This window comes from Myotis myotis, unplaced genomic scaffold (genome assembly GCF_014108235.1).
Source record: "Myotis myotis isolate mMyoMyo1 unplaced genomic scaffold, mMyoMyo1.p scaffold_m19_p_8, whole genome shotgun sequence".
Classification (NCBI taxonomy): Eukaryota; Metazoa; Chordata; class Mammalia; order Chiroptera; family Vespertilionidae; genus Myotis; species Myotis myotis.
In genome coordinates, this window is record NW_023416390.1 from 16,174,572 (window position 1) to 16,197,395 (window position 22,824).

General features: G+C 37.6%; 1 protein-coding gene across 1 annotated transcript in view; it reads left to right on the forward strand.

The window, feature by feature from the left end:
- Positions 1-22,824, forward strand: part of CPS1 (carbamoyl-phosphate synthase 1) — a 113,502-nt gene that overhangs the window by 7,469 nt on the left and 83,209 nt on the right. The window contains exons 2-6 of the mRNA XM_036320019.1: positions 9,487-9,596; positions 12,439-12,583; positions 13,444-13,533; positions 15,629-15,685; positions 18,386-18,478. Of these exons, the coding sequence (XP_036175912.1) occupies positions 9,487-9,596; positions 12,439-12,583; positions 13,444-13,533; positions 15,629-15,685; positions 18,386-18,478 (495 nt within the window). The remainder of the gene's footprint in view (positions 1-9,486; positions 9,597-12,438; positions 12,584-13,443; positions 13,534-15,628; positions 15,686-18,385; positions 18,479-22,824) is intronic.

Consider the following 22,824-nt stretch of genomic DNA (forward strand, 5'->3'; position numbering starts at 1 on the left):
TAAGACTAAGCCCTCTAAATTAGCTAATCACAGCACCATGGGCACATTTTCAAAGCTTCTTGAAAAGGGAATTTGATTGTGTGACTCCCATCAATAGTTGTTGCATTTTCCTTATTATGGAAAATGCTTTGAAACATCTACCCTTTTAAACTTGATCTCAAAGAGAGTATCCTATCTAATAATAGACAAACGTGGTAATTAACCATACCTCCAACACACTTCCCATTGGCTAATCAGGGTGATATGCAAATTAACTGCCAACCAAGATGGCAGCTGGCAGCCAGGCAGCTGAAGCGAACAGGAGGCTTGCTTGCTCTAGCAATGGAGGAAGCCAAGGTTCCCTGCCTGCCGCTGCTGGCCTCTGAGCTGAGCTGCACTCTAAGAAACAATGTTGCAATTATAGAAGCTAAACAAACCCCAGAAACCTGCTTTCAGCAGCCGAGGTCTCAGAGCTGGAGCTGAGCCTCAGAGCTAAAGCCGGCTCTTGCCGGGGTCCAACCCCAGCGGGTCCAGGGGTCCCCAAAGGTGTGGACGGAGTCGGCGAAGAAGGAATGACATGGAGACAGCGTTCAGTTGATCAGCAGCCTCGCCAGGATCTCTAGCCAGGATCTCCAGCCAAGTTCTGGTCTGGATCTCCAGAGAGGTTCTGCTTAGGATCTCCAGCCAGGTTCTGTGTCCATGTTGTCTTGCTAGGTTCTCCAGCCAGGTTCTCCAGGTTCTCCAGCCAGGTTCTGTAGCCAAGTTCTAGTCAGGTTCTCTTGCCAATTTCTGTAGTCAGGTTCAGTCCAGGATCTTTTGCCATGTTCTCTTGCTAGGTTCTGTCTCTAGGTTCTGAGGCCAGTTTCTGTCCAGGAACTTTTGCCATGTTCTCTCCAGCGAAGTTCTTCTGTCTCTAGAGAACGTTCTGTGTAGGTTCTGTGCCTAGGTTCTGTCTCTCTTGGTTCCGTATACTAAGTTCTGTGTCTTGCTGTCTTATTACATCTGTATTTATACCAGTAGACTCAATCCTATCAATCTCTATTACAAAGGTTAGGGCTTTTCTTATCTTCATTCCAGGGAGTAAAGATTATGTAGCTTAAGCATGATTGTTTGTAGTTAAAGTGATTAATTACCCACCTGGCACTTAGTTAAGAGGTTTTATTCCCTCCCTAACTTCAGGGGAAAATCCCTACCTGGGGAAACAACCTTTCTCAGAGAGGAGACCTTGGTTAAAACACATAGTGCCAAGAAGGTGAGCAAACATATTAAGAACAATATGCCATATATGCCAGGTCCCTTGAAACAGCAAGGATGGACCGGCTCCCGGCAGGCTCTCAGTTCCAGTGACAGCCAAGAAGGTAAATAAATCCCAGACCAAAAAAATAAAAGAAAAAAAGAAGAGGTTGGGAGCTTCAGTCACCCGCCAGCCTGAAAACGGCCCTCAGCCCCTCACCGAGACTGGCCAGGCACCCCAGTGTGGACCCCCACCCTGAAGGGGGTGTGACCAGCTGCAAACAGCCATCATCCCCTCATCCAGGCTGGCCAGGCACCCTAGCGGGACCCCTACCCTGATCCGAGACACCTTTCAGGGCAAACCAGCCGGCCCCCACCCGTGCACCAGGCCTCTATCCTATATAGTAAAAGGGTAATATGCAAACTGACCCTAACAGCAGAAGGACTGGGAATGACTGGTCACTATGACACACACTGACGACCAGGGGACAGACGCTCAATGTAGGAGCTGCCCTCTGGTGGTCAGTGCGCTCTCACATGGGGGAGCTCTGCTCAGCTACAAGCCAGGCTGATGGCTGCCAGTACATCGGTGGTGGTGAGAGCCTCTCCTGCCTCCTCAGCAGCGCTAAGGATGTCCGACTGCAGTTTAGGCCTGCTCCCCGCTGGCAAGTGGACATCCCCCGAGGGCTGCCGTGCTGCCAGAGGGATGTCTGATTGCCATCTTAGGCCCAATCCCCTTGGGAGCAGGGCTAAGCCAGCAGGTGGTCATCCCCTGAGGGGTCCCAGACTGTGAGAGGGCACAGGCTGGGCTGGGGGATCCCCCTCCCCCCCAAGTGCACAAATTTTGTGCACTGGGCCTCTAATCTATATAATAAAAGCCTAAGTGACCGTTATGGTGGAACGATCAGAACAACCGACCGCTATGATGTGCACTGACCACCAGGGGGCAGACGCTCTACGCAGGAGCTGTCCCTTGGCAGTCAGTGTGCTCCCATAGGGAGAGCGCTGCTCAGCCAGAAGCTGGGCTTTCAGATCCACAATATCTGTATGCTTCGGGCTAAATGAAATCAAACTATAAGTATAAACTAGTTTTAATGCATTTTCCTTGCTATCCATATTGGTTATAATCCCTGGGCTATTTTTTGTGGGGTGTGGGTATGGCAAGGGCTTGTTTGTATGTTTTGCAATTTAATTATATGGATGGGAAAAATGTAATTCTGAAGAGTTGTAGATGTTAATTGCAGATACAATTTAAACATTGGTTCAAGGTCAATCAAGAGATTTTTAGAAGGCATAGAGGAATACTTGTGTGTGTGAATTTCATTTGAGATACTTGCATGCTGACTTTGTGCTTCTTAGGCCCCCAAAAGTGAATGTCCATTCTTGAACATTGGCCAACTTGGGGGCACCTAAAGACTTTGGTCTTTGACTGATGTTTAGGAGCTGTGTCAAAGTCACCTGAAGTCTGGGATAATTTTTTTTTTAAAAAATATATTTTTATTGATTTCAGAGAGGAAGGGAGAGGGAGAGAGAGATAGAAACATCAATGATGAGAGAGAATCATTGATTGGCTGCCTCCTACAACCCCTTCCCCCTCACCCCCCACTGGGGACCGAACTCACAATCCAGGCATGTGCTCTTGACTGGAATTGAACCCGGGACCCTTCAGTCCGCAGGCTGATGCTCTATCCACGGAGCCCAACCAGCTAGGGCTGGGCTAATTCTCATGTTTTGGGGCTATACAAAGAAAGAAAGCACGCAGGTGTCCTGCAGTGCTCTGCATTAGAATCCCCATTAATAGCAGAACTTTATTTCTTGAGACTCTCAAAAGCCTTTGGATTCTTATTATAAATTTGGATTTTTAGAACCATATGAGATTTAAAAGTTGTTATTTCCAAGAGATATTAGGAAAAGTTTCCAGAGAGAGAGAGCGAGAGAGAGAGAGAGAGACTCTAATATCTTCATATTAGACTTAATATCTTTGGATTTGAAAGATTTGTAAGACTCACCATTTCTAGAAAAAATATTGAATAAGAAATTTATATTTCAGAAAATAGTTCAACCAAAAAATAAGACAAATGAATTAAGAATTTCAAATGTGATTAAAAGTAAAAGAATTATATCAAATATAAAATGAAAAATATTTAATAGCATCAGTATTAAAATAAATAATGGGGAAGGTAGGTATGGAAGAGAGTGTATCTTTTTCTTTCTGTTATAAATTTCCTCTTTCACTAAATTCATTATTTAATCATTTAGCAGTACTCTGCTAAATAGTTAGTAGATTATCTGACTAAAGTAATTTTACTAAAGTGCAAATAAAGCTTAATTATGATATAATGGCTTTATAAAAAGAAATTGCTGTATCCACTTACATCTCTACTTGGTGGAATATGGAAGAGAAAATACTACTGAAACAGGTGTTCTTTATTCCTTTACCTAGTCTCCAGGAAATAGATCATGTGGAATTAAATAAAGCTATAAATTGCCCATCACTTCTTATTTTTGTGAGCAGAGTGTAAGGGGAATAGTCTAAATATGACTGGGAGCAAAGCAAGAGTGTTATTTGCAAGCCAGTCTGTATCTCTCAGAGAAACAAAAGTAGAATTATGCGCCATCTTTGCCACTTGATAGCCATTCATTTATTTATTCATTCATTCAACCAATTAGTATTTGCTAGGTATTTAATACTTGTAGGATTTTAGGGGTGATAATCACACCTTCCCCTCAACCTCTAAGTTTAGAATCTATTGAGAAATAAGACATAATATTCAAACAGATAGGGATCAGATCATCAGATTTATTATTGTTTAAGTTGTTTGGAAAACAGGGCTTTTAATATGTAAGGACATATTAAAAACAACAACAAAGAAAAAGCCCAGAGTAGCCAGGTGGAAATAATGGTCCTATAAGTATTCATATTTTAAAAGGAGAAAAGTTATTCTCCATATTTAGTGAGAACAAACCAAAGTAAAATCCTTCTCAATTCTACCGAGATTAAACTCCCCTTAGAATTTGTTGCTTGCTTGTACTGCTCGGTAATGATTGGTTCACAGCAGCAAGCTATACTCACATTTCTTAATGAGCAAGGTAAGTAATACATGTCTATTCAATTAATTTTGGTGATTAAAAATGTAATAGCTTTTAGTGTTTAAAATAACTTTTGATCCATTTTTAATTAGATTTAGGCACTTCGTTTCAATTTGTTATGGCAAATAATATGAGAAATGTAAAATAATTTTTCTGCAAGATTCATTTGTATAAATTATTCTAAAACTAAGTTGAATAATACAGGATTTTCTTCCTTTACTCCTCTATTTTAGAATGAAACAGTTGGTTATGTATTTCAGACACCGCCTAACTCTTTCATGTGGAATAACTAGTAAAATGATATAAATAATCCTTTTGTTTTGAATCACCATGATTATTTGTCTTAACTCTGCCCAATATGTATTTTAACACTAATATGTTTGTTTTATTGAACACTAGTATGTTTAATATACATATCATGGTGTAACCATCCACTGACCTTTGCCTTCTCACTCTCTTACCCCTCAATGACACATCTCTTTTTCACCATTAAATGAAACTACATTTAAGATATTATAGAAAGGCACTGTTAGTTAAACATAATGAGAAGACAACTCAAAACAGCTACTTGCTTGTTTTTGAATTCATATTTCAAGCAAACTAAAAAAATGAATGCATAAAAATACATATTAAAATGTTATTACCTTCAGATTGACATTCAATGATTCTTTATCCAACAAAAATTAAAAGATTGTCTACCCTGTGCCAAGCACTGATGTAGGGATAGGAGGCACACCAGTGAACAAAGCTGACCCTGTACTCTGCCCACATGAAATTCACTCTCTAGTGGGATAAGACAGATATTTTAAATAAGACACCAGGTAATATATTCGGAGGCAATGAGTGCTATGAGAAAAGAGTAGACTAGGGCATATTGTCATTTTGAAAAGGGGGGTCCAGGTAGTTCTCTCCAAGAAGATGGATGACATTTGAGCAGGGACTTGAAGGATTCTTTAAATTTTGGTCTTCAAATTCAAAATTTAACATGTTTTTTTTCTTAAAATTTTTAATTTTATTACTTAAATCATGGATGGAAAAGAAAGTGTGATTTTTTTTTTTAAATTATAGAGTCATCTCCTGGGGGAGTGATGAAACTTTTTGTGTCTTTGTATATCCAGGTGCTTCAGTGTTGTTCTTGAGGTTTCCCCTCTTTTGTCACCCATGTGCATATCTAGCCCTTTTACTACATGGGTGGACCGGGGACATTTATCCATGTATTTCCAGAGCTTAACATAGTACTTGGCACATGTTGTGACTTGAATGTCTAAACTGTCTTGTTGGAATATTCATTCAATTAAGCACTCATAATACAGGTTCTTTATTTTGTAGAATCATATTTATATAACCTTTCGGTTATTTCTCCTGACATTCCACACATGTATATATTCTTCTTTATCAAAGTTTCATTTGCATTTTCAACATTTAAAGGACCATAGTGCTCTAGCAGTAGGCACTTGTATTATAACTTAATATTATGGTCTAATTCCTAGGCTACGGACCTTTTTGTACTAGGACTGAGGCTACTAAAATACCTTGCGATAATAACAAGGTGATTTCTTTTGGATTTGTTGGAATGAAATAGCATTTGGGGAACTCTTAGCCAACAGAGGGGATTCCAAATAATAGCTCTTTGTTCAGAGTTCCTCATAGGTAAGTCAGTTGGCACTCATCATTTTAAACTCGTTGGAGGACAATGGAGTTAAGTGGAATATAAAGGGTACTGTGGGCAATACACAGAAGCCTTGTAACAATATAGTGTGCAGTTGGAAAGAAGATTGGAAGGTCTATAAAAGCTGCCAGAAAGAACAAAAAATATAATTAAAGGAGCAAAAAGACCTATTGAGCACAATCTCAGGGACTATTCCAGGCAACAGTAAATGTCTCCTCAAATATATCTTTAAAAGGTGGAAAGCCAAGTGGAAAACTAGTCCCATGGAGAAAGGAAGGAAAATAACAAATTAAATTATAGGAACAGGTAACAGGAGTTGGATTTGCTTATGTTAATTTTCATCTTTCTTTAAAATAATTAGATGGTGACTAACAGATAAGACAATTTGAAATTCTTAGATGAGAAGAGGATAAAATAGAAGAAAAGTATTAATGAAGTAATATTTTTAGGCAGGTATGGCTCAGAATAGGATGAATAAACTGGTATATAGAAAACATCTGGAATTTACACATTTTGTGAACTGAGAACAGTTATCTTAGATTCTATCAAAGTTATTATTTAAGAAAAGGTTTTCCTTTTTCCTTCAATTTTATAAAAGCATGTAGGCTATCCATGACTTCCCTGAGAAGATCATACTTTCAGTAGGAAGTATTTTTTGACAGTGAAATCTCATCACTTGGACCAAAGCGCTTTACCTGGTAAAACTGTCAGAATTACATGGGGATTTTTCCCATTAAACATACCCTGTTGAGAGCCATCACCATAGACATTTGAAGAGCTTATAATAGTCTTTGGAAATATGCTAAGCATTACACTCTTACTTTCTAAAATTATCAACCTCTGTCTTGAATTATAAATAAACAAATAATAGTTGAAACATTAAAATATGAAATAAGAATATTAGATTAGTAGAAGTGATATGCAAAGGTGATTTCTTGGATTCGGGAGCAGAGTTCAGAACTTGTGCATTAAGCTGATCTCTGTCAGCCAAGTCTTATCGTCACTTATATTACATTAATTATTGTGGTTTTCTTTATGCTAATTCCAAAAGCTTTTTTAGTTTAGTGGCTGAGAAGATAAACCACAACTATCTATACATATAAAAGCCTAAGCAACCAAGTGACTGGTCAGCCAGTCGATATGATGCACACTGATCATCAGGGGCAGACTCTCAATGCAGGAGCTGCCCCCTGGTGGTCAGTGCACTCCCACAGCCAACCTCCTGCAGTCCATCCCCCCGGTTGGCCAGCCACAATTGGCCCTGATCGGGACTGGGCGAGACAGCCCTAATTGGCCCAGATCGCCAATGAGGCCATGGGACCCCAGCTGTGCACGAATTCGTGCACTGGGCTTCTTGTTGAAAAATAAAGTGTCAAGCTTGAAATGTCAAACACTGGCTTCCAGGCTATAGATAAAACAAAACTCAACATCAAAGGTAATTTGATATACTAAGAAAAGGGGAATTTTTTTTTTATGAACTCTATCCATGTACATACATCCGCACACTCACATGCACAAAAATGTATTAAATGTGTGGCACAGCACTTTTCCAGTCTCTCTCAGAAATACAAACTTGAAATTCATGCATTGTACCTCAGACTAAATATATATACTGACATGCTGAAAGAAGTATTGTATACATACCAACTGTAATAAAAACTACTAAAATAGTCTTGTGTGTATATAAGTTAACTAGAGGCCTGATGCACAAAATTCGGGCAACGGGCTCGGCCCTGCAGCTGCTGTGGCTTGCCTTAGCCCTTGTAGCCGCAGCTTCATCCAGAAGGACATCCAGAAGGTCGTTTGGCTGTCCAGTCTAATTAGCATATCATGCTTTTATTATTATAGATGTGTATGCACACACACACATACACACAATAGTTAGGCCCTTGGTGTATTGGTTTAAAGATACACACTACTTTACATTGAGGAGCACTCATTCCAATGTTGAGACTTATGTACTCTGCACATAAAAAAGGCATCATATTTCTACAGAGAAGGTCACTATAGAAAATAATGCTATTTTTTCTTTTTAACACTTGAAAAGCTGAGTGCATGTTATAAAGCTAGAAGATCTTAGAAACAGAAATCTTGAAATAATTTATTGAGTTCCTGCTGTATACCATGGTGTGTGTGTGTGTGTGTGTGTGTGTGTGTGTGTGTGTGTGTGGTGGGAGTGGAGGTTGATAGCAGGATACAAAAGGATTAGACACTATGGATCCAGTCCAAAGAATGTGAGGGAAGAAATGCAGAGAATGTTTTTATCTTTAATGATCACATTTAATCGTTGCAGAGAGAACAATAGTACAATAATCTCCCTTACTTCAACTATTTCAACTCATGGCCGGACTTGTTTCATCTATAACCCTGCTTATTCTCCCAATCCCTTTTGAAGCAAATATCAGATCTCATATTATTTAGTCCTTAATCATTTCAGTACTTCAGTGTATATCTGTAAAACAACAAGGAGTCTTAAAAAATAACCATAATATCATCTTAAATCTTAAAAAAATATATTGAATATTATTATGCAAATTTTCTCAATTATTAGAGTTCTTTCTTAAATAGTTTATTTCTTTAACCATGTTCCAATTATTGTGTGCCATAGAGGTTTTCACAGAGTCTAGATTTTGCACCCGAAGGTGTGGTTAAAACATTTCTCTTTCTCCTGAACTTTATGGACATTGAAAGTTAAGTTTAAATTGTTTCAACAATAGAATTTAAAATATGTATGAGGAGTGGATAAATCCTTCTTCTTAGATAAGTTTCTCTAATGGTCCCTCTTCTAAGCCAATAATTTTATAGAAGCTGTTTCAAAGATTAGTATGGTAAAGCAATCAAATTCAGAATGCCTTATAACTTAAAGAGAGAATCAGACATGGATATAATTAACTCTACTAAAAAGCAAAAGACATGTAATTTTAGATGTTCCATAGTGCTTGCTTTTGTATCAGTATTAACAGAGCATAAAGTTTCAGCTTCTTTATGACCATAAAGCTGGCAGAGGAGGCAGCCCTTGGGACAACGCCATCAAACGCAAGAACTCCTTGGAACACAATTTGGTAGATAACCTTAAAGATCCCTTCCAGCTCTAAACCTCAGAATGATGATGAGCTGTGTGGTGCAATTTACAATGTTTATGCGAACCCATGAACTTTCCTTCCAGCAATACTTGAGCAAAGGGGGAAACGATAAACACATAACATTTCAGCTCAGTGGAAGTATTTCTGGATTGACAAGAACTCTACAAGTAGACTTAGAACAGACAATGTATTGACATGCTTCAGTTCCTCTTTGAAGCAAAACAAAATAAAACAGCTGCCAGTGACAAGGGCCATGCCTTTGAAGAAAAGTGACAAGTAACAGTAGAGTGACTCTGAATCTAGGTAGTAAGTTTTCACCAAATATACTGTGCATTTATTTCATCGGTTTTTGTATTGTACCTTTGGGACTTTTTCAGCTAGCGGTGCTTTACATTGTGTAGTCTGCTAAGAATCACGAATCTGTCTCTGTAGGCACAGACGGCACACATTGTCCTGGAAGATGGAACTAAGATGAAGGGTTATTCCTTCGGCCATCCATCCTCTGTTGCTGGTGAAGTGGTCTTTAATACCGGCCTGGGAGGGTGAGTAATGCTTCCACTCCAAAGCTGTATTCTCTCTCTGTATGGAGGAATAACTGGATGATCTTGCTCATGGGGGGAAGTCCAAACCACTGCATCAGAGTAAGACCTCATATTGCCCTGATGTGCGCTGTGCCTGTACGCAGCCTACTGCTGCCACCCCTGACAAGAGGCAGCGACACAAACTCCTCTTTGCTGTTGTAAATGAAACAGAACTTGGACACTGGTGTTTCCCCAGGGTAGAAAAAAGGAACAAAATTATTTCCAGAAACATAGGGTGCCAAGGACACAGGTTCTGTGAGATTACTCAGTGGATTCTGCCATGCGGGGTATGGAGCTGATGAAAACTGGATCAGTGCAAAGGGTGGGAAGCACACTCTAGTGCCATTCTATTCGCGAAGTTGAGAATCAACCTTGCACATCTAATATGAACTACCCTAAGGAGCTAACAGAGTCCTTGGGTTTTTATACAGTTTTGCACTCCAAGAAGAAAGGCAACGTAACAGATACATTTATTGTTTTGAAGTATTCAATGGGAGAGCAGATGCATAGAGCTGATATTTTCAAAATTTATCAACTGAGACCCAACTTGCTGTCAAGATCTGCTAAGAGATGTCCTGCAACAAGGATGCGAGTTGCATCCTATAGCTGTTCTTACCTAGCCAGCACATGTTTGTTCACCTGAGAGCCACGAGACTGAAGTTTTGGTCTCAGTCCTAATGATAACTGATTATGTGATATTGAGAAAATCACTTAACCTTTCTGAATCCTAGTTTCCACATATAAACAGTGAGGGGGCGGGGTGCACTATACAGTCATTTACAGCTTGGAATTAAAAAAAAAAGTATGAGTCTTTAAACATGACTAGATGGTTTCAGGAGGTTTTCATTAGAGATTCAAAAGGCCAAGCTATAAAATATTTGATCAATTCTTTAGTGAAATTCAAGTTAGCCTTATAAAGACAAGGAGACACTGGGTTAACTGATATTGAAGATATTGATTGGCCAAACCTCCATGATATAATTAATGTACATTTTCTCTAACCCCTTGGCTCTCTGTTTGAAATGAAGAATATTAGATGGTTTTTTAAATAGTACCACTGGTGAGAACATTAAATTACAGTGTATAAAACCTGCTTGAAAAGTTTTCCTTCACCAGGCAATTATTTAAGCTTTTCGACAGCACTAATTACTAGCCGTGTTAATATACCTGCCAACAAACAACTGTTTAATATAGATCAGAATGATGGAGGGCACTGGAGTTTTCTTCTGTGTGATAGATTATGGGTAATAAATCTTGTCACATCACAGAAGTCAAACAGGACCTGATGGATTAATTTGCTTCCAACACTGCAGTTCTCTAGGACAAGCTGTATTTATTCATTTACTGGAAAGTATTGTAAGCACATGCTCAAAGAAAACGGACAGTTCTTTTACGGAAAGAAAAAAGAAGGGAGGTGAAATTAAATTAATTAAGGATTTCTTTTTACGGAGAATAAGGCATTCGTTAATAAGCTTAGTCCACAAACCCTATTTGTCACTGAGAAATGCTGCTGTCATTCATTGTGTGGCTCATTCGGTGAGGGGGTTGATAATTAAGGGAGTTATTTTGTTTTTCATCTTCAAGAGGTGCATTTATATTGTATGCAAGCCTTGGCTAAAAAATGATCAATTCCCAAGTGAGAGGCATCTGAGAAATGAGCTGATGGGGGTGTGGATAAGTATCGCAGCACTTTAGTCATGTTAGGGATGCTGAGGGGGAAGACAGCATTCTGCCCACAGAGGTAGTTCAGGGAGGAGCTAGTCTGGATGGGTGTTGAAGAATTCACGTTGACTACTGCCCAAGCTGAACTTTATTGGTTTCAGGGTTGTCGATTCAGTCCCCCCTCAGATCCTAATTTCACTTTCAGTAGTAATCTTCAAGAAAGACTTGGTTTAACTCTTTCTGCAGAAAGTGAAATGTAAGAGGGGACAAAAAACTTATTGCAACGCATTCCAATGCGTGAAGTAGCTACTATAGATAGCTCCTGGCCTTTATGGGGGTAAGATTTCTCAAATATTCTTATATTTTTCCTTCCCAGAACTTTAAAAGAAAGCCCTTTTGCATTCCTCCCTGATTCCACAGCAGTACTTTAAAATAGTTATTTGGCTATTTTAATTCAGAAGTCAGAAATGCTTCAGGTCAATTTTTGTGGGATTGATTTTTTCTTCTAAGTTGATAATAATTCTCAAACATATACCTTTTTCTTAAACTAAGCTATTTTGAAAATCAACTATGTTAAATATATACTTCATAGAAATTAACTCTGTGTTTTAAGTGTTCAGTAAATGTTCATAAACATATGCACCCATGCAACCACCACTGATAGACTCAGTGTACTCTTCAGTGTCCTACAAAGTATTAAAAAAAATCCTTTTACTTTTTCACAGTTCATATTTTGATGAAACTGGTAGCCTTCGACAGCAAATACCAGTTTGGGCTCACTATGTCTGGTAGAATAAAGGAATTTTCAGGATATCTGCAAACTTTAAAGCAGTATGTTTTAAAGTTAAAATTAAGACCCTATAGCATTTTTTTAAGGACTTAAAAATTTAAGAAATTGAGGGAATGGAACTTATATTAGAATATGCCTGAGGATCTAAGAGTCAGTTTTTATTTTCCTTTCTGTCATATCATGAAATAAATTTCCATATTCTATCATAACATTTCCTTAGGTTTGCTAAAGTCTAGAGATAGGTTTGGAGGACTTTGAGTTCGTGTTCTGTAATTTTGAAGGGTTCGGTAATTAAGGTATTGTGGTTCTATACATATTTTTGTTGGTAATTTTTTTGGCATCTTTACCCAGGTACCCGGAAGCCATTACTGACCCTGCCTACAAGGGACAGATTCTGACCATGGTCAATCCTATTATTGGGAATGGCGGAGCCCCTGACACTACTGCACTGGATGAAATGGGACTTAGCAAATATTTGGAGTCTGATGGAATTAAGGTAGTACCAGTGACGACTGTTAAAAAGTCACAACTTTAGGTTACTTTGAGACACTAGGGTAAAGTTTCTTCCTCAATACATAGTATAGACTGTTAAATGTATTTTCTCACCCTCATCCTAGATACATGAGAATAATCTTTAACATGATATTACTTTGAGTTTTATTTCCCAGGGCACCTCGGATTTGTTCTTTAATGCCTTGCATGCAACTTGATTTCATTTGGGAAAATATTGTTATAAGTCCAAATAATAGTAATGCTACAAGAATTGGTGATGAATCACCTTTTAATTGATAAGTCTGTATTATTTGCCTCTTTATCTTATTCTCTTTAGAAGATAAATAAAGGATAGTTTATATGCTAGTCTGCAAGTAAACACATTAAAATTTCCTATTCATGATAAATTTTGATCATATCTTAGGAATGTGGACATACAAACAACTCAAAAATTTACTTTAGCTCTAATTCTCACAATTTTACCCAAAATTCTCATTCACCTTTAAATATAGATTTAAAAATATTTTATCTTTCATGTCCATTAAATAAGTAATTACTTATTAGGTTATTATAAATGCCATTGAGGAAAAATATAAAGTGCCAAGAAGGGAGATCTAGCTTAGTCTCAGGATTTGGCAAAAACAGGTAAAACTGTTCCCTCAAATGATATATAATGAGGTAACAATGATATATTTTAAGAGCAAAGTGTTGATCATCTTTTTTTCTTCATCTCCCAAAATTTAAGCCTCGTATCAATGGATGCAATAAAGCTTAAAAAAATAGCAAACTGACTCTTAAGATATGTCACAAGAGTTGGATAATATTTTGTGATCACCCCTTTTAAATGACTGCTTTTTTTTCTAGGTTTCAGGTTTGCTGGTGCTGAATTATAGCAATGACTACAACCACTGGCTGGCTACCAAGAGTCTAGGGCAATGGCTACAGGAAGAGAAGGTGAGAAATATGATAGGGCATCCAACTTCACCTAAGGATGATTGGTGGGGTCTGTGGTAAGTTGGGACCGTGTATCTAATTTAAAGGGACAAACAGATGAGGCAGATCATGCAGTTTGGAATCTTTTTTTTTTTTTTTTTTTTTTTAAAGCAGGGAGCACATTTTATTTATTTTATTTTTTAAATATATTTTTTATTGATTTTTTACAGAGAGGAAGGGAGAGGGATAGAGAGTTAGAAACATCGATGAGAGAGAGACATCGATCAGCTGCCTCTTGCACACCCCTGGGGTGTGCCCGAAACCAAGGTAAATGCCCTTGATCGGAATTGAACCTGGGACCCTTCAGTTCGCAGGCCAACGCTCTATCCACTGAGCCAAACCGGTTAGGGCATGGTATCTTTTTATTTTTATTTTATTTCAGAAGCTATTTCTCTTACTACACAGGCTGAGCTGTCTGAACTCATTTTCTTCTAAACATGTAGGACCACATATTTTCATCTTATCCACTAGGTGGCAGTCATACATGCTTGGTTGCATTTCTAATCCTGGAAAGGGGTTTGAGAAAATTTTAGAATTTTCTGTTCTCTCAAGCAACCTCTCCCTTCCCTTTTATCCAGGACCCAGATCTGCAACTTTTGTCATGGGTGATAGTACCAGCTCTATCATTAACTAGCTGTGTGGCTTTGTACAGGTTATATTATCACGCCATACCAGTTTTATTTTTAATTCTTAATCAGTATGAACAGATTATCATTGATTCTCTTTGGGCTTACATATTATGACTCTATAGACTTAAATATAATCTCATTTGAAGTTATAAATAAAAATTTTATAAACCCTATCTTATATTTCCTTATTTTAACTATTTTCTTCTAATCAACTAAAAGCATTGTCCTGATTTGAATGTCAGACAAAGTTAATGGGCCCGCTATATATTTAGCTTCATATTCAATGTTGCTATAGATGCTTTTTGTTGACTTGTTGCTGGCCCTGTGATTGACAGAATATTATTCTACTAAGCTCCACCTCTCCAATAAACGTCTACCTATTGGAGCTAAATGTTGCCTCTGTCTGACAAGTACAAAAATCTCCATCCTGGCTTCCTTGTTCTCATTCTTTCTAAATATTAGCAGAGATAAGAAGGTGATATCATCTCTTAGGTCATTACTATATTCTTCTCAACCATCTGAATTCACTTCCAGAGCTCATCTTTGTAATGGTCATTCAGAAGACCCCCACCTCAACCTCCACCCAACCTTTAATGTTTCTTTGTGCTATTTAGGGCATCTGGTATTATAGCTGCTCTGTGTCAGAACTTGTAACTTAAATATAAGCTTTCATCCATGGCTTGTTAGCTTGTGGTATAAATGTGCTTTGACTCTTCTTCTGTGATCACAGACATGTAGAATAATGGAAGTATAAGATAAAAACCAATTTATCTCTTTGAGGTACAGGTGAGAAAATCAAACATCACTAAGATAATTGGTGGGAAAAAAGACATTACAACTGGTTTTACTGATTCCTGACTCATTGCTCCGTCATTATACCACATCTGTCTCTATCCAGCTTAGTTAAAGAAAATAAAACAAATGGTGGTGCTGCCTGATTTATTGAATAGATGGGCAAATTTTACTTGACAAGGACCTACAGAAAAATGTGTAGAGTGCCCACTATGTACCAGGGACATTTGACTCAAAACATGGATTTGCATATTATTTACAAATCACTGCATATGAAGTTCACAAATGCCATTAACCTCAATATGTGTGTGTGTGTGTGTGTGTGTGTGTGTGGGGTGTGTGTGTAATATTATTTAACATCCTTTGCTAAGAGCAACAAAACTGTAGCAGAAGATTGATGTTCAGAATTTCTCATTTTTTATTCTGAGGACGTGCCAGGGTATTAAGAATACTGTGCCCAACTGGAACAGCAATTCACCGTGTTCTGACAACACAGTCACCTGGGTCAGAAAAAAGAAGGAGTAAGGAAATTATTTACTGCTCAAGAAGATAGATGATGCTAAGTTTGTAACTTGAAAACAATATGCTGGGTCTAATTCCCTCCAATTTCACTGTCACTACAATTTCTTTTATAGATCCCTGCAATTTATGGAGTGGATACAAGAATGCTGACTAAAATAATTCGGGATAAGGTATGATCATCACCTTTTATCCAAATTTCTGTTTTTTTTCATATATATATGAAAAAAATATATTTTAAATATATATATGTAATTTTTCTCAGTGCCCGAGGAATCCATTTAGTATGTAAAATAACAAATCTGGCCAATGTATGCCATTTGGGTTTCTGTCCTTTTATTTCACTATCTCTGATGTAGTTTTTGAGGGAATACTTGACTGGGAAATTTGTTACTGAAGGGCTATAAGATTAATTCACTCAACAGCACTTTATTGAGAGCCCACTCTGTGTTCATGACCCTGACAAGTCATGGCCTTTATAATTCGTCTCAGGACCAGTGAAACAAGTGGGGAAGGTTATGAGGTGCACAACAGTCTACCTAAAGTGAACACCTCCATGCTGCAAATGCAAACCCAGAATTGTATGGCATTGGTGGTGTTATTTGTTTAGTCTTTTTGGAGAAGTTGTCTGTGAAATTAGTGATTTATATTTCATGAGTGTGTCAGATGAGCCCTGCCTGTGTTAACTTAATTGCATAGTCTTCCTTGAGACTGTACCAATGCCCTAGATCAGTTGTCGGCAAACTGCAGCTCGCGAGCCACATGCGGCTCTTTGGCCCCTTGAGTGTGGCCACGAAGTTTCAGTCACACTGTACGTGCACGCCCGCACGTGGTATTTTGTGGAAGAGCCACACTCAAGGGGCCACAGTTTGCCGACCACTGCTAGATGATAACACGTAGGTTATCTTTTGCTTTCATGTTTCATTGCTGAAACATCTGACCTCCCCTCTTAAAATATCTCCTCACCATCAGCTTGCTTCTTCTTGTTATGAGGTGGACACTTTTTTCTCCCCTGCATGAAACTTTCATATCCCAGATCAGAAAGAAACTTTAGCCAAGGTTGACTACATTCCCCAAATGCCACTAAAGTTGTCTCATTGAATTATATTACATAAAAAATAAGAAAAATAAAATTTACAATTTCGAAGTGAAATATTCTTCAAGAAAATCTGTTGCAGATTTCTTGTTAGAATATATTGACACAGGATCTCTGTAAACAGAAATAACATCTTTGAAAATAAGAACATGGCTAATTACCCATGACCAGAAGGACGACAGTGGAGCTTATATGACCCTTCTACTCCACCTCTGACTTTTCCCCTCCACCTTGATTTTCCTGAGAATAGATGTTAGTGTGTTTAACGATATCAGTAGATTCTTGTGTTTTCTTAACCCAATGACGTTATGGGAACAGTAAACAATGATGAGACTACCAGAATGAAAAGGGAAATAAAATTGGGAAATTCAATTTGGGCTATAGAATTCATATGTTGAATAAAATATAGCGAGCCTTATTAATTTGGGAAAACAATTTACAAGACCATACTGTGTTCTTTATGTTAGTTTAGGATGAACCCTTCTTTTATCAGAGGCAGTTAGGTTTTTAAAATTTGGCTGAATAGGCTAGCTCAGACAAAATTGTAGTATTGCCTATTATATTTAATGTTGAGTCGTGCTGGCTCATATTAAAAATGTATACTGTAGTTTTTAGTCTATTACTTTTAGGTTGGAAAGTAAGATTGAATTTCATTCAGCATGTTTTAAGAAGGAAATGAGAACTGAACACCAAATTTCAAAATTAAAGATCCATAAATATAGTCAAGAGATTCTGTGATTTGGATTCTAAAAGTAAATAAAGTCCATTATGAAAATTAATAACACAGTGTGGGAGTGAAAGGTTATTTTTGTAATTTTCCCCCAAGAATTTGAGGTAGCACTCTGATTTTAGTAATTTCACGAATAACTGTCATGTCTGAATGGTGTGTTGACACTTTCTACCCTCACTCACTCCCAGTGACTTCTTCCTCTAAGGAATAAATTTTGAGGGAAAAATTAAGACTTTCTTTTATTATTTCAATGCAATAATTTCTTGGAGAAAGGCAAATCAATGAATTATTTTGACATCCCCCCCCAATAAAGTCTTACTTACTAAATAAACATAATATGCCATTTTTCTAAATAGATCAAATTAGACTTACCAACAAATAAATAAATCTCATGACATATAATAATGAGAAGAAAACATTTGCCATGTTCAAGCTAGCAAGGGTAATTCATGAAAGCTTCACAGAAGGCTAAACATTTTTTTTTTTTAAGGTTATACATTTTTAAGTTCAGGTTCTTTGGGACACCTAGACATTAGCATGTCTAAAGTAGTGACAATTTTCAATGCCACTTCTCTAAGTTTTTGACTTATACAGCATTTCACATTTTTGTGAATTAATTTTACCATCACAATGTAATAAATTCCTAATCTTGTCAATTTTCTAAAAATTTTTAGGTTTCTTACTTTTTTTTGCTCAGTAGATTGTTTTGTCACGTCTTCCATGAAATATCGTTAGGTTAGATGCACTAAGGAACAGGTGCCCTAAATACTGGATGCTGGAGACCTAAATTTCGATGCCTTTGACTTTGCTTACCCGGATCATTGTCTCAGCCTAAAATAACTGATTGTACTTCTCAGAGTGGTTTCCAAATGTACTGTGAAAATTGCTTTCTCTTTCCAGGTTGAGATAAAGATCTCCTGCTTTTGGTTATGAGTATTTATAAAGGCATCAAACTCTTAGAGCAGCTGTTTTAAGTCCCCATGCACTGATCCTGTCAGCACCTTCATCACTGCTCCCTCCCAATTGTCTAACTTTTTAATTTGATAGGGCACCACGCTTGGGAAGATTGAATTTGAAGGTCAGTCTGTGAATTTTGCGGACCCAAATAAGCAGAATTTGATTGCTGAGGTTTCAACCAAGGTGAGCAATTTTCTTCCAGATTTTGTAGTTCTGTTTATCTTCCTTTCTTATAATATCAAAATTTTCATTTAGGTCAAAGTCATTTTAGAAGCACCAGATTTGAAGGAGAAATGGGTCTTAAGCAACTAAAAAAATATATATATTCTAATCCCGTGCATTTAACGTTAGAAATTGTTTAATATTATTTTTAACTTCTTTTTTTTGGTTCCCCAGTTCAAAACTTTAACAATGTCAAATAAAGGAACTGTTGACTTGCCAGAGACAGGCATAGTGCCGATGAGGAGTCAGAGTAATGGCCTGACAGAGAGTGGAGAGCACTTTAAAGAAATCAGATACAATAAACAGAGTCTGGGGTCACTTTGGGTAGGGGAAAGTATTCCTTGAGACACTGAAGATTTATTGTATTATAGCTCAATTCAAAAATGAGTGTTCATAGTAATCACTGTGCCACTCCAAAGTCAGATATGTTTAGTGTATATTTATAAGAGGGTGTAGAATACACTTGAGAAAGATGTCTGTTGGATGTGATTGAATATTTATTAATGTAGGTGTAAGTCTCTTGGGCTATAGTCTCTGTCCTTGGGACAGAGCTAGTGGGACAGGCAAATGAGTAAATCACCATGGACAGAATATTGTGGTAAATGCTGTCCTTAGAATGCACAGTTTGCCACAGGAGCAAGGGCATGCGTGGGGCAACGTTGAACTAGACAGCTGGATCAGGGAAGGTTCTGCAGAGGGGTTGGGTTTGTTCTGAGACATAAAGAGCAGGTAGTTAAATGGATACACTAGGAGAACTGAGTTTCAGGCCCAGAGAATGGCATGTATTTGAGAGGCATAGAGGTATGCAACAACATGGTACTTCTGAAGAGTTACGTGTTTTTGGGTATGGTTGAACCAAAGCGTTCACATATTTGGTTAAAGATGAGTGGAGATGCACTATGGCTCGGTCTAGAGGGTTTCTTGTCATTGGTTAAGTCAACAAAACTGGAAGCAATTGAGAACTCATTCAGCATCATTTCGGAGAAAAGTAGACTGGATAAAAGAGCAATTAACTAGGTCATTGTAGCTAACCAGGACAAAACCCGCGAGAGCCTGGGCTGAGCCATAACAGCAGAAAAAGAGACATTGAGGTGAATTAGACAAATGGGAGAAGGAGGCACTGGGTGTGACCAGATAAAAGATCAGCCTATTTTATCAGCAATTTTAACTAGTTTGAGTGAGCACAGTGATGCTTTCAATAGGAGTTTGAAGTATCTGTTGGATTTGCTATGGGGGAAAAATTTTGTACTTTAAACTTAAAGGGTTGATTGCTACTTTCTGTTTTTACTACATAAAATAAGAGACAAGGCAGAGTTTTCTTTCCTAGGAGTATGAATTTGGTTACCATTGAACTTTAAATGTGGAGAATTCGGGCCAGTTGAAACCCTTTTGAAGTCATTACTATTGGCTGGCTCTACATTGGAAATTATATTCACTATAGAAGAGATGCTATAAATGTCTCTTTCTTCATCACTGGGGCAGCAAAGCATCTCTCTTTTAAATTTTATTTTAAATAGAATTATTCACCACAACATTTTATTCCTCTATACATCAAACATACAATTTCTTGCATAAGATAGCTCATGGTTATAGTGGTCCATTTAAAGAGGCAGTTGTGTCTTAGAAAAAATACCACCAACATTTTTTGACTACTCAGTTAATTCTTAGTAAACAGCAGCAACAACAAAAAACAACAAAACACAACTCTGTCCAACCAGTGTGGCTCAGTGGTTGAGCATCAACCTATGAACCAGAAGGTCATGATTCTATTCTTGGTCAGGTCACATGCCTGGGTTTCTGGTTCCATCCCCATCATTGATGTTTCTATTTTTCTCTCCTTCTCCGTTCCTCTCTGAAATCAATAAAAATATATTAAAAAAAAAAACCTACCCAACTCTATTTCATGGCTGAGGAAACCGAGGCTTATCAAGTAAATCTATTTAAAATCAAATGAAATTTGCCAAAGTCTTTTTAGAGCTGGCCTAACTTGAACTCCAGTGACTCTTCATGCTAACCTCATGCTATTTCTGCCTCTCATGTTGGTGTGGTTTGACTGAGACGTTTCCAGAAAGCGCCATTTCTAGGATCTTGTTACACGAATTTAAGAAGTGTTCTCGCTGAAACCGGTTTGGCTCAGTGGATAGAGCGTCGGCCTGCGGACTGAGAGGTCCCAGGTTCGATTCCGGTCAAGGGCATGTACCTGGGCTGTGGGCATATCCCCAGTAGGAGATGTGCAGGAGGCAGCTGATCGATGTTTCTCTCTCATCGATGTTTCTAACTCTCTATCTCTCTCCCTTCCTCTCTGTAAAAAATCAATAAAATATATTAAAAAAAAAAAGAAGAAGAAGCGTTCTCAAGGCTCTTGGTGACTTTTGTTCTTCTTGACCCACATCTGGCAGGGTCAGGACATGTTTGCATATTCTGCTCTTCTGCCTGGGATATCCATTTCTCTCTCCTCCCTGCTTGCCTTCAAGAAGTCAGTTCCTCTGTGAAGCCTCTTATGACTTACTCCACCTTTGTATTCCATGTCATTTTATAAATAGCTTTATTTAAAAACAAACAAACACAACACATCATATTTAGATCCTTGCAAGAATTGTCTCTCTCACTTTTCTATGGTTATCTGCGAGTTTTAAAATTAGACACATACTTGTTTATATATCTGGAATGTGATCATGCCAGATGAGATATTCACTTGTTTTATTCTAAAATTTGTCCATTCAAATGGCATGAGGCTATATTCTCTGTATTTGTTTCTACGCATTTCCATGTGAGTTGATTTAGTTTGAGGCACAGCATGAGAAAGGGCTATTTTTCCTTTTAAATTTTAGAATTGAGAATTATGTTAAACATGTAGTCTAGCATTTTTCAAACATGAAGGATATTGAGCCTGGAGACATTCACCTTAAAAAATTTCTATGGTCAAACAAGGTTGAAAAACACTGCATAATATATCCCTCCTGGAGTGTCCTAATGCAAATTCATATAGTCACATGTCTGTGAGGTCCTGGGTAACTTCTATCATTCTGTAGGGAGAGTATGTAATGTGTTTGTGTAGAGATCAGTTAAAAGGAGCCTATCTGTATCTTCATATTAAATCAAGGGAGAGAGCGCAATGGTGAAAGCTGGTTCTGTTTCTTAATGCCAGAACAATTAAATAATTTCATTTTACCGGTGATAAATGTATATTTGTATCAAATCATATTTATTCTATGAATTTTGCTTTGGTGTGGTTGATAACTTAATTCATTGTCTTGTAGTTGCAATTTGATGTAGCTACAACTAGACCTTAATGTTGCTTTGTTTTTTAGCAGAAGCCTAAGGTTAAGAATAAATGTATACTTTTCAGATTATCTGATGAGACAGATTATCTGTAACACTTATGGAGCAGTTCAGCAATAAATCCTCTGGATCACAGATGGACTGGGGTATTTTCTTCTCTAGAATAGTCAGCAAGACAAAAAATATGAACTTTTTCTGAAATATAGTCCAAGGATTATGATTTCACATTCTATAGGCTTTGTGGAGAGAGAGACATTCCAGTGAAAGTAAAAGCTTTTTCAAATATTCAGATTGCAATTTTAATCTAAAACCTTTTGCAAGCTTTGAATTATCCTAAATTCAGAATGTGCCAGTGAACTCTGAAAGCTGGTATCCCTATGGATACCCAGCTCTCTAGGCTTCTCTCCCTGTATTTCTATTATTTTTCCTTTTATGACTTTGGGAAACTACTTCTCAGGTAAAAACCTGTGAAAATGGATCTGACTCCACACAGTGCTTAAGACATAGGTAATGATTCTGTTATGCTCTGGGATCCTTTTATGAAGTCTACCATTTAAATGCAAACGATTGCACAGTAACCTTGAGGGACCAATGGTCTACACTAGCCCAGCAATTCTTCAGACTCTCATACTGATTTTATCCATTAGCCCCACTGCATAAGCCTAATACTGTATCCTATCCCCACTTTACTGCAAGTTGAAGATCAAGTGGTATTTAAAGCATGATATACCTATTACCACATCTGTCTAGTGCTGAATTGAGCAATAATACTTGAAAATTTCATTGCTACTGTTTGTTAGTGAAGTAAAGCATGAGAAACATGGTTGTTAACTATGGAAGCAACCAATTTCTTAGCGATCATTGTTATTACTGTAATCAAAATTTTATATAAAATAGTAAAGCACATTTTTTTATCATAAAAAGGATACAGACTGTAGCACTTGCTGCGTCTTTCTTACAAATTGATTAATTGCCAGTCATTCCCAAATACTTAGCAATCAATCTGCCGTCAATCTAAGTGTGAA